The sequence below is a fragment of the Vigna umbellata genome, chromosome 10 (genome assembly GCF_029865625.1).
Source record: "Vigna umbellata cultivar VRB3 chromosome 10, Vumbellata_1.0, whole genome shotgun sequence".
NCBI lineage: Eukaryota > Viridiplantae > Streptophyta > Magnoliopsida > Fabales > Fabaceae > Vigna > Vigna umbellata.
In genome coordinates, this window is record NC_142174.1 from 7,914,229 (window position 1) to 7,929,921 (window position 15,693).

General features: G+C 35.7%; 1 protein-coding gene across 2 annotated transcripts; it reads left to right on the forward strand.

The window, feature by feature from the left end:
* The first annotated feature begins 2,959 nt into the window (after nt 1-2,959).
* LOC124844281 (calcium-dependent protein kinase 1) lies at nt 2,960-14,860 on the forward strand. Of its 2 annotated transcripts, none has more exons than XM_047321184.2 (8): nt 2,960-3,084; nt 3,643-4,530; nt 5,919-6,062; nt 6,185-6,337; nt 7,788-7,903; nt 8,109-8,276; nt 8,877-9,101; nt 14,569-14,860. In XM_047321184.2, exons 2-8 carry the CDS (start codon nt 3,714-3,716, stop codon nt 14,689-14,691), a joined length of 1,746 nt encoding a protein of 581 aa, XP_047177140.1. In that variant the 5' UTR covers nt 2,960-3,084; nt 3,643-3,713; the 3' UTR covers nt 14,692-14,860. The 2 variants fall into 2 exon arrangements, with proteins under 2 accessions (XP_047177140.1, XP_087956296.1); XM_088100170.1 differs by lacking the exon at nt 14,569-14,860 and adding an exon at nt 14,052-14,083 and having other exon boundaries at nt 8,877-9,177.
* The last annotated feature ends 833 nt before the right edge of the window (nt 14,861-15,693 follow it).

Consider the following 15,693-nt stretch of genomic DNA (forward strand, 5'->3'; position numbering starts at 1 on the left):
ATCTGGGCGCGTCCTGCTTCTTTTTTTTCTTTTTCTTTTGTTTTCTTTTTTTTTTTTTTTAAAATACTCATATAGAAAATCAAATGAAATAATAAAAACGAAATAAAATAATAATAAAAATAGAATTAAAATTATAAAAACATAAAGTAAAATAAGGCAAAATCAAAAGAGACTCATTATTTAGTCAACCCGGACGAAATTGGGTGTTTACAGCAACCAATTAAAATGCCTACTAAGAGAGATGTAAAGTATTTTTCATTAAAGCATAAGTAGTCGTCAAGCTATGATGAGCTAGTTCTTAGTGACAAGGCAATGAAACCCACACACATTCTGTGTATAGATTTTTCATTGTTAAATTGAAGAAAGACCATAACTTTTAAACAAGTTAAACACATTAATTGATAATTTGAAAAAAAGTTTAATTAAAAGGAAAAAATGTCATGCAAAATTTGATGGTCAATAGTCTTATACAATTTCTTTACAAAAATTTGTGGGACTCCAATTCTTAAATTAAGAACATATATTGCTTTTTAAAGCTTCTTAATTTTCATAAAGATGAGAAAAATGTACTGTTGCTAAAAACTATTATGAAAAAGAAGTAGTGTGTTTGAATTAAATTTATTAACAATTACTTTAGATGAACTAAACGAAATTATATTTTGTTCTATCAAACTACATTGCATTAAACTATAGTAGGTCAAATTCAGACGAATTTTAGTTAGGTTGACTGGGTCAAATTCAAACGAATTTTGATTGGTTCGACTTGGTCAAATTCGACCGAATTCGCCTAAATTTTGACTAGGGTTGACTCAATCAAATTCGATCGAGGTCTACTCGGTCGAATTTAACCAAATTTTAGTTGTGGTTGACTCGGTCAAATTTGGCTAGTTTCGATTGGGGTCGATTCAGTTCAATTCATGCGAACTTTAGCTAGGGTCGACTTGATCAAATTTGATCGAATTTTGGTCGGGGATGCGTTAGTCGAATTTGGCCAAAATTCGGTTGTGGCTAAATTTAGCCAAATTTCAATTGTGGCTTGGCCTCACCCGTCTCAACCTTCGATCTAACTCGTCTCACCCTTTGTCCTAGCCGACTTGTCACAACCTTCGGTTTAGATCAACTTGTTTCGATCTTTGGCCTAGATTAACCTATCTTAACCTTCAACCTAGACCGATTCATGTTGACCTTCGATTCGGGTCGGCTCGTTCAATTCATCTCAACCTTCAATCTGAATCATTCTGTCCAGATCATTTCGAACTTATCTAGACTGACTTATTTCAACATGATCAAAATTTATCTAAATTTAATCCAAAACAATTTAAATGTGATAGAATAAATCATAATTAGATAGAATAAATCATAATTAGAAACTTAGATAAAGTTGATTCCAAACTTTAATGTTTACATGTATTCTAATGGAAAAGAGAAATTAATACGAATGACAACTTTGATAAAGTTTTCTTTGTTTAAATAGGTATATATTCTTAACTATTTTGCTACTTATTCTTCTTTGTTGTATATGAGAGGAATAAAATTATTAAAAATTGAAACATTAATGATGGTGGTTGGCAGTGGAAAAAATAAATGTAAGAAAATGTTTGAAATTCGGGTTGATATATGATTTGAGTCGTTAACTGAATCATATCTTTTGTCTAAAGTATTACAATGTACAAAAATATGTTCATGTATCACGGACTAAATTAATACAAAATTTTCTAGAATATTTTTAATAATTATATACCCAAAAATAATTGACCTTAATTTATTTATACAGAAACTGAAGGAAAAGTGAATAAAAAGGTGAATTAAGAAAAGAAATATTTTGACAATCATCTTTACGAGTATTTCACAACTTTTGTTTTTCAATGTAAAACATTGAATTAAAATATAAATGAAATCATTTAATGAAAATTTAATAAAAATGATTGTAGCTAGTTATATATAATTAGAAGGTTGTTAATATATGATCATTCTTCCGTCAAAAACGTATAACCCGGAATCAGCGCATTCCTTCCTTCAGATCAAAACGCGTTTCACTCGCTTTCCCACTCATCCCCGCAAACATGCTATTTCTTCACTGTCTTAATTATAATAATATCACAAAAAGAAAATGCCACTAGCTTTTCATGCACTTTTTTTTATTATTATTTTTATAACAAAACAATCATTGAATTACCAAATTTTTTCATAAATTTTATTAAAAATATTTTTTCATCAATTTCATCGTTAGAATATCTATGTTATCTTGACGATTGTATATATACAATTTAGTAACACGTTAGTTGATACAAACGGTAATCATTTATACTTCAGATCATAAATATCGGAATTTTATTAATAATTCTAATTGCAAAAATAGTGCACCAAGAACAAATGAGTATAATTTAAGTATTTATAGTGATTATTAACTGGATTGTAATTTGGTAAGTAGTCATTTTCGATCTTGTATAATTTTTATTTCGTTTATTTCAATTAATTTTAATTTTTATGAATACAAGTAACTTTATAAAAAAATTATCAATTAAATTGTTTTTTAATTGACAATTCGCATTTCACATATTTCTTGCAATATAACATTTTTATAATGTAAATGTTAAAAGTAGAAAAGACAGAAAATTTCCATTATTCGCATTTCTTTTTGTAACAATAAATAAAAAAAAGTGTATCTGCAGGAGATTCATTCCCAGTTGAATACATTTCTTTCCCATAAAAAAAAAGTGGTCGAAGAAAAAGTTGGATTCAGTCTAGATTCAAATATACTAAACAATAGTTAATTTTGTACAAAACAATGTTATCAAATTTATTTAATTTATAAAATGATAATCAAATTTAAAGGTATATATATTTTCAGAATAGTTATGTAAAATAAACTAGTTTATTTATATTATAGTAAATTAAATATGATGTTTTGTGTAATGTTTGAGAAAAATATATATAAATGACTCGAGAAATTAGAAATAAATAAACGAATTAACGAAGCAGTGTAACATGGTCCAAGAGGTACGACACCAAACAACCAAACCAGAAGACCATGTTTATCTACCAAACTATCTTTGGATTCATCAAGCTCAAGGTAAACTCAAGGTTTGTCTAATCTCTGACTGTTTCTTTATGCTTCAATCTTTAACTGCTCTCTCTCTCTCTCTCTCTCTCTCTCTCTTTCTCTTCTAGCCATCCTTGACTTCTAATTTATTTACCTTCATTTTCGGTTTTTATAGTTTCTGATTTGTGCTCTTTTGATTCCATTTTTTTTTCTTTCAAAAGGGTGTCCTTGGAGTTGTATAAAGTTCGATTCTTTGTTCTTTTCACCAACTTGGGTGTTCAACTGTTCTAACTATTCATTACCTTTTGCTGTTTTTTTCGTAGTTTTATGACTTCCCCCCCTTTTTTTGTGGCTGTTATTGTTAATATCAATCATTATCTATTAAATTTTTTAATGTTGTCTGAAAAATGAAAAGGTTTTCTTTCTGTTTTCTGGTCCAAACTAACTCTCATTTTGTTGGATGAGGATATGAATCTTTGGATTTGTTGATTATTTTAACAAAATTTTGGTTCAATTCTTGGGGTTTGACTTTGATGCTCACTTAGAGGGACTTGAAGTTCATATTCAGATCTTGTGTCTTGTGTTTGTATATGATGCAGGTTTTGAGATCCGAGTGATGAAAATTGGATATTTTTTAGCTGTAGCACAATTTTTTTCAGTGTGAAGCAATATGGGAAACACATGTACTGGTCCTAGCATTTCAAAAAATGGTTTGTTTCAATCGGTTTCAGCAGCAATTTGGCGGTCTCAATTGCCTGATGAATCAGTGTCCAATAGAGAATCTGTAAAAGAGGAAGCAACTAGTGTGCCCGAAACGCCTTTGCCTGTCCAAAATAAACCTCCTGAGCAGATAACTATGCCGAAACCTGAAGCCAAACAAGAGGCAAAATCAGAAATAGAACCAGCACAAGAACAAGGGAAGAAGAGGCACAAGAAACATGGTTCTGTGAGGAGAGTTTCTAGTGCAGGGCTTCGAGTTGATTCTGTGTTGCAGAGAGAGACTGATAATTTCAAGGAGTTCTTCACTCTTGGAAGAAAACTTGGACAGGGTCAGTTTGGGACAACTTTCTTGTGTATGGAGAAGGCAACAGGATATGAGTATGCCTGTAAATCTATTGCAAAGAGGAAGCTTGTCACAGATGATGATGTTGAAGATGTGAGAAGAGAAATTCAGATAATGCACCACTTGGCTGGTCATCCTAATGTTATATCCATCAAAGGTGCATATGAGGATGCTGTAGCTGTTCATGTTGTGATGGAATTGTGTGCAGGTGGAGAGCTTTTTGATAGGATTATACAGCGTGGTCATTATACTGAAAGACAGGCAGCTGAACTTACCAGAACTATAGTTGGAGTTGTGGAAGCTTGCCATTCTCTTGGTGTCATGCACAGAGACCTTAAACCTGAGAATTTTCTCTTTGTCAATCAGCAAGAAGATTCACTTCTAAAAACTATTGACTTTGGATTGTCTGTCTTCTTTAAGCCAGGTATTTTCAGATGGTCTTGCTTATATTGTGATTAAATAAATGGTTTTGTTAATGTTGCTCTTTAGGGTTGATTTTAAGCAACTAAAAGTAAAACGGTTTTACCGAGAAAGAAAACGTTTATTGTGCAATAGATATTTTATTTCAATAAAACATTTATTTTATCAGAAGCCAGTTTGGTCTGTGCAAGTTTAGTTTATCTCATTTTGGTCTTACTCTGTGCACCTGCATGGTGTAAGATCTGAAAAATAGTATGAATGTATACTTACTAACATACTCAGATTGAGGTGGACTGAAATATGAAGATTCAAACTGGTATGATTAGGTTGTAATGAATTGTAACATTTATAAAGACTTCATTTATTAAACTAAAAAGTTGAGACGCCAAATTAAGAAAAAAAAGCATACCTTTTGAAGTCCAAAACCAATAAATTTTCATGTGAGCACATACACCCTGATAGGACTGGAGCACAAGTGGGATGGAGATATCATTGGACGCTGAATTTGATTGATCTGCAGGCATTTTGGTTATTTTGGATTTCTTAATTTGCTGACTATTTTACATGCAATATGTTTCATAGAACTGGATTAATATTTTAAGGTGCTTGGCATTTGCCGATATGCAATGTGTTGCTGTTGCTTGTGTATGAATTTGTTAACTTCATTTGACATACTGACTTTTTAGTCTTAAAAGGGGTCGATAATTTTTGTTGGCCTTATCAAGTCTTTGAACTTTAGAAAGCTTCTCCATCTACTATATCCTAAATTCATAGCAACAATGTAATATCCTTTTTAAATTTTTGAGAATTTCTGTATTACATGCAAATGTGCTATGAATTCTGTGGAGAAAAACTTCATAATAATCTATGTATATGTTATCTTGTCTAAATTTGGGATATGTTTCTTTGACTTTTAGTATTTTACCTTCCGTCCTGCAATTTTGTTTATACCCATATAAGCGACTTCTGTATACTGGAATTAGTGTTAGATCGACGAGCTGTTAATGTTCCAAGTATTTGCTCATTTATTTTTAGTGTATTATTATGACTATAAAATCATTTGAAAAGAAAATCTCTCTCTCTCTCTCTCTCTCTCTCTCTCTTTCTCACACACACACACACACATTGTGATTAGGTAGAGAAATTTTTTCCGAGGGACTTCTGATCTGGGATTACAGGTGGTATTTTCAATCTATTATACAATTTTTCTACCTCTGTTCAGTTGGTTCTTAACAGAGTAATTCCCCACATGTGTGTATAGATGTAGATATTCAATCAGGCTTCTAGAATTATATGAATCATGAGTCTGTTCATTATTTTAACTGAAGCTTTGTACAAGTTGAAGAAGTAATTTGATTCCATGGAGAAAAACTGATGATATTTCACTTCCAGGTGATATCTTTTCTGATGTGGTGGGCAGCCCCTACTATGTTGCCCCTGAAGTTTTGCGAAAACGATATGGTCCTGAGGCAGATGTGTGGAGTGCTGGTGTTATCCTTTACATTCTTTTGAGTGGAGTACCTCCGTTTTGGGCTGGTGAGATCTTTTGGATTTATTTTGACACTGTAATTGTGATCTCCTTGCTTATAAATTTATGCCACTTCTTTTTTCTGATTATTAATTTTCTTCTCCTTTGCATGGTTTGTTTGGTTGTGCAGAAAACGAACAGGGAATATTTGAACAGGTTCTGAGTGGTGATCTTGATTTTTCTTCTGATCCCTGGCCTAACATTTCTGAAAGTGCAAAAGATTTAGTACGAAAAATGCTTGCTCGTGACCCTAGAAGGAGGTTGACAGCGCATCAAGTATTATGTAAGTATAAATTTACTAATTGATAATTCAGTGATGATCTTGAAATTTCTTTAGTCTTTACTTGGATGAGGGAATTAGTTGAACGATAATGATGTTAATTTTTGTTGTTTGGCAAGAACTTCTTATAGTTTGATGCTAGGGTAATGAGTGGGATGCTCATTTTTGTAGATTGAGCATTAATTCTTTTTAAAAGGAGAAATTCTTTGTGAAGGGGAAACCTTTCAAGGGGCAATCTTGTAACATGAACTGCTGTTGGAGGTCCTTCAGGTAGCCCTGTAGTCGATGCTACAGGCAATCCTGTAATATATGACTTCCATTAGTTCTAGTTGATTTAACCTTGTTGGATATCCTATAGACTAGGACTAAGGCTAAATTATAATATATAAGTGGAGTGCAGTCCACACTTTACAAGCCAATTGTGAGGTTGAGTTAGGCATAAGCCCAATTATTAAGATGGTAAGTAAGCCATTTAGAACTTATTCTAGTCAAGTTCTTAAGGTTGTTGTGTCACCTACTATTGGACTTATGTTAGATCATATGCAAATATCTAATTCCACACTGGACATGTTCATTCCTCAATGTGAGAAGTGTATTGGAGATCTCACATTGACTAAAAATAAAGCCAAATTATAATTCATGTGTGGGGTGCAGTTCTCATCTTTCAAGCTAGTTTTGTGAAGTTGAGTTCAATATAAACTTGCATATTACGAAACCTTACATAAAGGTAGATAACATGAATTACTATTGGTTATATTTCTAGTCAATGTGTGATGTCTACATGACCAATTGAGTTTAACTCCGCAAACACTACCAACTCTTATTAGCCCAAATGTGTGTTTCCTCCATCTCAAAAACATTGATCCTTGCTCTCAAAGATCTGACATGTTAGACCAATTGTTAGAACCTAGAATTTGAAAGAGAAATACAAGAAAGACTTTATTAAATAGAATGAAAAGAACAAGAAATTGAGAGCACTCTCTCCTCCAAGGGTTTCTCCTTCACAAAGGTTTGTCCTTTCCCAAAGAGCTAATGCTCAATCTACAAAACTGAACCTCCCTCTCTTTGATCCTCCTATTCATTGATATATTGACCTGACCCACAATATTCCTTTAATTAGTAATTATTCTATATCCTAATACTTTCTTACATTTGAACAATGCAGATATAAGTATTATTATTGACACTATTTTAGTGCTAAATAATGTGTCTGCAACATTTGATGCTTGTGTATGGGTTGTATGCTCTTTGTATCACAAGTTTGATGTTACTTCTCCTTTGTATTACAGGAAGTATACTAGTTCTTCTATGCTATGTGGATTAATCTTTTCTATGCTATAGGAGCGCCCAAGCTAGTTACTTTGGGCATAAATTTTACAATCATAATTAATTTGAAATAATATGGCATTCCAAACTCAATTTTTCTTGCATATATATGTTTAATTGCCTGTAGGTCATCCTTGGATTCAAGTTGATGGTGTAGCTCCTGATAAGCCACTTGATTCTGCTGTATTAAGTCGCTTGAAGCAATTTTCTGCTATGAACAAGCTCAAGAAAATGGCTCTTATAGTAAGTCTCTGGATGTGGAAGCTTGAAAGTCACGTGCATATAATTTGGACTTACAGATACATTAAAAATTGACACACGTGTTATGTGATTTGGACTTGTAGATAGATGACATTGATTATGGGGATACTTAGCTATGTCTTTTGGATTGGAAGTCTTTAATGTGCACCTTTTCATTTAACAATCGTTTGCCTTTTTTGTTTTTCAGATTATTGCTGAGAGCTTATCAGAAGAAGAAATTGCTGGCTTAAAAGAGATGTTCAAGATGATCGATGCAGACAACAGTGGTCAAATCACTTTTGAAGAACTTAAAGCTGGTTTGAAAAGAGTGGGTGCTAATCTTAATGAGTCTGAAATATATGATTTAATGCAAGCGGTAAGTGTTTTAAGTTTATTTTATAAAAGAAAAGGGGTATTACATAGAGTATAGAGTATGGTGTGCACAAAATCAATGAGAAATGAATATCTTTTGCACTGGTTAAGCTTTCTGTAATTATAGTTACTTTAGTTTTTGCCATACATTTTGGTTGAATATGACATAAATTCCACACCCTTAAATATTTAGATCTCCCACCAAGGAAGTTATAGGAAAGGGCTGATCACAATGTAGCAATCAATGATTCTTAATTAATCTTTATTTTGCAAGTCCTAATTTGTAATTTTAAATGAGACTGTTATTTGGTAGTCATCTGCGCTTCTTTGTAGATATCGCCTTATCGACTAACTTGAAAACATTATCATTTGTTTTTGTGTTTGTTTATATATTACATGCCAGCAAGGTCATGAACTTTGTTTGACATTTGAAATAAAAATTTACTATATTCAGTAAAATATACAGGTAGCTGATGTAAAATCAAAGAAAAAATTGAAGCATTATGATTAAACCTCATCTTTATCAAATATTCGTAGTAATAATGTATTTTGTTTAATAGGCTAACTCTAAGCTCTAACTTATTACCCTGCCTTGAAATTGTAGGCTGATATTGATAACAGTGGGACAATTGATTATGGCGAATTCCTTGCTGCAACATTACATCGCAACAAAATTGAAAGAGAAGATAATCTCTTTGCAGCCTTTTCTTACTTTGATAAAGATGGAAGTGGCTATATTACTCAGGAAGAACTTCAACAGGCTTGTGATGAGTTCGGCATAAAAGATGTTCGTTTGGAAGAGATAATCAAGGAAATTGATGAAGATAATGTAAGTTATTTACAATTCTATTGGTTCCTCTTCCATCCGTGTCACTCTATAACAAATGATGAACTACTTGTCTTTGGTATTGTTAGATATTAAGATGTGTGTTTTTGTTATTTGGGCTTAGTCTATTCTGTATTAGGGCATTGGCCCATATCTTACAATATAAATAAACTACCCTATGTGTATGCTAAACACACAAGGAATATTTTCTCCCAATCTTCTCTATTTCTCATATGGTATCTAGAGCACAGAAATAGTTCCAGTCAACTCCACGGTCTCCGGCACCTATCACTGTCGCCGTCGTCACCGCCGCCGCCGTCGCAGCCGCCGTCGCCGCCGTCGCCGCCGCCGTCGCCGCCGCCGGAGTTCCAGAATCGACCGGCGACCACACCATCGGGATCGTCTCGGCCGGGCGACCACCGTCGCACGAAGATCGCGGCGATCGGAGAACCCACGCGCCGCCACGCGCCGCCGCAAGATTCGCCGCTGCCGCCGCTGCCGCCGCGCGTGCCGGCGCGTCGCCGGAGCTTTCCGCCGCCGATCAGCACCGCCGTGATCGCCTCCTCGCCCTCTTTCCGGATCTGTGGTCGTTGCGTCAATCGGAGCACTTTGAATTTTTAGGGTTTCTCCCTCTCTATGGCGTCTTCCTCGTCTACAAACACCTCTGTTGGTGGCTCATCTTCTGATCCCTCAATATATACCAATTATGTGAATGTACACTTGTCCATTGACAAGTTAGATGGCACAAATTATGCAACATGGGCGTCCGACATCAAACTTTGGTTGAAGAGTCAGGGGTACTTAGATCATCTTACTCAAAATGTGACTATTGCTCCCATAGATGACACTTCCCGCTGGATGAAAATTGATGCTCAGTTATGTATTGTTATAAAGTCCACCATTCACTCCTCACTGAAACAAATGTTTCGATCCTATGAAACATGTTCAGAAGTATGGGCACAAGCGAAGTTGTTATACACCAATGACACTCAGCGTCTTTATGGTGTTTGTCAGGACCTATTAACTGTTATTGGTCCGCGCAATCCTGGTCCCATGGCAGATTATTTGGGTAAAATTCATGCCCTTCTTCATGACTTTAATGATATATTACCTCCTGCTTCCACTCCTGCTGAAGAATTGGAACAACGATCAAAGTTCTTCATGTTGTTGGCATTATACGGACTCTCTGATGATGTTTCTCATGTCCGTGATCAGATTTTGGGTTCTCCTGTCATACCCAACTTTACTTCTACTTGTTCTGCTCTTTTGCGTATACCGAGCAAACCCGTCACTGAGACATCCTCCCATACTGATGATTCCTCTGTTATGGCTGCTCAACGTGATGATCGAAGTCGGTCTCGCAAGCCAAGTAAAGGACGTCCAAAATGTGACCATTGTGGCAAGTTAGGCCACAAGATTGATAAATGTTATGCTCTCCATGGACGTCCTCCTCGATCTGTAGCAATGGCAAATTCTGATCCACCTCCCCGATCACCGTCTGCAGACCATCCTACTTCATCTAATACCATAGACAAACCTGCACTCTTCAACGAATTTCTCAGATGGTATGAGGATCATCAGCACTCTGGTTCCACTACATCTGCATCTGTTGCACGTACAGGTACACCTTTTGTTGGTCTAACTCACTCTCTCGGACCTTGGGTCCTTGACTCAGGCGCCACTGATCACATCACCGGTAACAAGTCTTTGTTTTCTTCCTTGTCATGTCCTGATAATTTACCCTTGGTAACAATGGCTGATGGGTCTAGAGTCTCATCTCATGGTATTGGTACTGTTAATATTTTTCCATCCATATCCATTGATCATGTACTTTATGTCCCTGGGTCTCCCTTCAACTTACTGTCCATTAGTCGTTTAACTCGCACTCTTAATTGTGTTATTTCATTTACTAAAGATTCTGTTTGGTTGCAGGACCGGAGTTCGAAACACATGATTGGCACAGGATGTGAGTCTCATGGCCTTTATCATCTTCGTCCTTCTCCACATGTTGGCGTAGTCATGGAGTCACCATCCCTTCTTCATGCTCAGTTCGGTCATCCTAGTCTTGCCAAACTACAACAACTTGTCCCGAGGTTGTCCACATTATCAAGTTTGTCGTGTGAGTCTTGTCAGTTAGGGAAGCATACTCGTAGTTCCTTTCCTCGTAGTGTCTCACAACGGGCGTCGTCTCCCTTTTCATTGGTTCATTCTGACATTTGGGGACCTAGTCGTGTTAAGTCCATTTTAGGTTTTCAGTATTTTGTTACTTTTATTGATGACTATTCCAGATGTACTTGGTTGTTTTTAATGAAGAATCGTTCTGAGTTGTTTTCTATTTTCCAATCTTTTTTCAATGAAATAAAAACACAGTTTGGGGTTTCTATTCGACATTTACGTAGTGATAATGGCCGTGAATACCTTTCTCAACAGTTTAAACAGTTTATGGCTTCTCATGGCATTCTTCACCAAACCTCATGTGCTTATACCCCTCAACAAAATGGGGTGGCTGAGCGCAAGAATAGACACCTTATTGAAACAACTCGTACACTTCTGATACACGGTCAAGTACCCTCACGCTTTTGGGGTGATGCAGTTCTCACAGCATGTTATCTTATCAACCGCATGCCATCTTCCGTCCTAGATAACAAAATCCCTCATTCTATCTTATTTCCTCAAGACCCTCTGCATCCATTACCTCTTCGAGTTTTTGGGTCTACATGTTTTGTTCATGATTTTAGTCCTGGTCTTGATAAGTTGTCTCCTAGATCTCACAAATGTGTCTTCTTAGGATTTCCCCGGTCACAAAAGGGCTATAAGTGTTTTTCCCCATCTCTCAATCGTCATTTTATCTCTGCTGATGTCACTTTTGATGAGTCTTCTTTTTACTTTTCACATCTATCTTCTAGTTCTGTACCTCTCCCTGTTACTGTTGATATTCCTCTTGTCTGTGATCCTCCTGGTGATACTCCACCCCTTTTGTCTTCTCCTTCTTTAGACTCTCATTCACCACAGGCTCATCCTTCACCTCCACCACTTCAGGTTTATAGTCGCCGTAATTGCCTACCTCATGACTCACTTCCGGTGCCGCCTCATGTGTCTCCTCCGGCTCCAGCAACTGAGTCTGACTTGTCTATTGCCCTCCGTAAAGGTATACGCTCTACCCGTAACCCTTCCCCCCATTATACTGTTCTTAATTACCACAGATTATCTCCATCATTTTATACTTGTCTCTCATCCATTTCTTCTGTGTCAATTCCCAAATCTGTGGGTGATGCCTTAACTCATCCTGGTTGGCGTCAAGCTATGATGGATGAATTAAGTGCCTTACAGGAAAGTGGAACTTGGGAGCTTGTCCAATTACCATCTGGAAAGTCTGTTGTTGGTTGCAGGTGGGTGTATGCTATCAAGGTTGGTCCTGATGGTACAATTGATCGTCTGAAAGCTCGACTGGTTGCCAAAGGCTACACACAGATTTTTGGTTTGGATTATGGTGATACTTTTTCTCCAGTGGCAAAGATGACCTCTGTTCGCCTATTCATTGCCATGGCCGCTCTTCGACAATGGCCTCTTTACCAACTTGATGTCAAAAATGCTTTTCTCAATGGTGATTTGCATGAAGAAATTTATATGGAGCAACCGCCTGGCTTTGTTGCTCAGGGGGAGTCATCTGGATTGGTATGTCGTCTTCGCAAATCCTTATATGGCCTAAAACAGTCTCCTCGGGCCTGGTTTGGTAAATTCAGTTGTGTTGTTCAACAATTTGGTATGTCTCGCAGTGAAGCGGATCATTCAGTGTTCTATCGCCACTCGAGTGCTGGATGTATCTACTTAATAGTGTATGTCGATGATATTGTTCTCACAGGAAGCGACTATCTTGGCATCTCTCAGATGAAACAACACCTTTGTCATCATTTTCAAACCAAAGATCTTGGCAAACTTCGGTATTTTTTGGGTATTGAAGTAGCACAATCCAGTGATGGTATTGTCATATCTCAGAGGAAGTATGCGTTAGACATCTTGGAGGAAACAGGGTTAATGAACTGTAAATCTGTTGAGACACCTATGGACCCTAACATCAAACTCCTACCAAATCAGGGGGAGCCTTTCTCAGATCCTGAACGGTACAGAAGACTAGTTGGTAAATTAAACTATCTTACTGTTACGCGTCCTGACATTTCCTTCGCAGTTAGTGTGGTGAGTCAATTTCTAAACTCCCCATGTGAAGACCATTGGGATGCAGTTGTTCGCATACTGAAGTATATTAAAAGATCACCTGGGAAAGGTTTGCTATATGGCCCTAACAACGATACAAAAATCGTTTGTTATTCAGATGCTGATTGGGCTGGTTCCCCTTCTGATAGGAGGTCTACTTCTGGATATTGTGTCTCTATTGGTGGCAACCTGATATCTTGGAAAAGTAAGAAGCAAAGTGTTGTGGCAAGGTCCAGTGCAGAAGCAGAATATAGAGCTATGGCATCAGCTACTTGCGAGCTTGTGTGGCTTAAACAATTGTTGAGTGAATTGAAATTTGGAGATGTCACTCACATGATACTTATATGTGATAATCAAGCTGCTCTCCATATTAGCTCTAATCCTGTCTTCCATGAGAGAACCAAACACATTGAAGTTGATTGCCATTTCATTCGAGAAAAAATCATATCCGGAGATATCAAGACTGAGTTTGTTAATTCAAGCAACCAGTTGGCAGACATATTCACTAAGTCCTTACGAGGACCTAGAATTGATTATCTTTGTAACAAGCTTGGAACATATGATTTATATGCTCCAGCTTGAGGGGGAGTGTTAGATATTAAGATGTGTGTTTTTGTTATTTGGGCTTAGTCTATTCTGTATTAGGGCATTGGCCCATATCTTACAATATAAATAAACTACCCTATGTGTATGCTAAACACACAAGGAATATTTTCTCCCAATCTTCTCTATTTCTCATAGGTATCATTTCGAGCTAACCCCTCTGATTTCTTCAGCTCAATACTTCCCTTTGATTAAAAGGAACACTAATTACATAAAATAAGGGTTAATGATGTTTTTAGTTCCTGAAAATTTTTCAAATTTTGTTTTTGGTCTCCAGCTTTTAAAATGAATAGTTTTTGTCCTTGTCTTTAGTTCAGAAAGCTAACTCTTTTCCTCCATACCCAAAAGGATTGCATGAATAGTAGATTCATTACAGCTGAGAATGAATCTTATTTTCCTCTAGAGAATTCATTTGACTGAAAAAAGAAATCAAGGAGCATCAAATAAATGAATTCATAACTGTTTGTAGTTATTTTGAACATCATGGTACAGATGTTCCAGTTGTTAGTTTGTACTCGGAACAACCACACTAATGTATTGTGCTATATGTTCAATGTTTTGCTAAAAAACTGAACACCCTTTAGCAAGAATATGATGCTTAAATAGAATATATACAGTTTATGATTGATGTGAGCTATGTTTTTGTCATATGCAGGATGGACGCATAGATTACAATGAGTTTGTGGCTATGATGCAAAAAGGAAATCTTCCAACAATTGGTAAGAAGGGCCTAGAAAATAGCTTCAGCATTAAGTTCAGGGACGCCTTAAAATTGTAGTGATCATTGTCAACATTGAGATTTTATTTTTTGTTTTTTTGTATTCCTTATTTCACACACCCCTACTTTGTTCTTTAAAGGTTCAAGATTTTATGTTATGCTCTTTAAATGGATTTTTGTAATTACGTGAATATATATCAAAGAGGTATCTGGCGGAATATTGCTGTTATAGGGGAAGTTGGTTATTTATTTGCAAATTGAACTGATAGACTCACATTAATCAACTCTTTTAGGGCTCTTTGGTAAATAAAAATAAACGAGGAAAAAAAAATTAAAGACATTAATGAAGAAGTAAAAAGAGAAATGGAGAGTTTAATAGAAAATATATGAAAAATAAAATATAAAGGCACTGATTAGTGTTATTCTTTTATATTTTTATATTTGTTAGCAACATAATCATTATTATCTTCACTTGCTATTTTCACAACTATTTTTTCTTCTGTTTTCATCACATAGGGCTTTAGTTATTAGACTTTTTTCTTTTTGCACCTCCTGGATTACTATCCACACCCCATGCTAACAACAGCAAGACTAAAGTGCCCTCATTGCATTATGCCAACGCTGCTGCTAATTGCCATCGTCATTGTCGCTGTATCTCTAACTACACCTTTGTTCTTAGTTCAATCTTTGAGAAGAAGAGAGAGAAAAACTATGGATTTGGTGTGAAATTTGTTGCTGAAAGGTATTTTGTTCTAGAAATCTTATTCAGAAATATATCTCATATTTTGAGAAAGTTTACTTTGGAAAACTTGTTCTGAAAAGCATTTCAAATGTTTCAAAAGCTTGTTGTGAAAATCCTTTTATGGAAAGTTCATTTTGTAAATCTTGTTTCAAAAAAGCTTGTTCTAAAATTCATTTCTCACGTTTTAAAAGGCTTCTTCAGGAAATTGTGTTATGAAAATTCTGTTTTGAAAATCCTATTCCAAAAATTAAAAAACAGCTTGTTTGGGAAGATTTGTATAATAAGTAATCCAGAAGTTACCTAAAGAAAGGATAAACTGG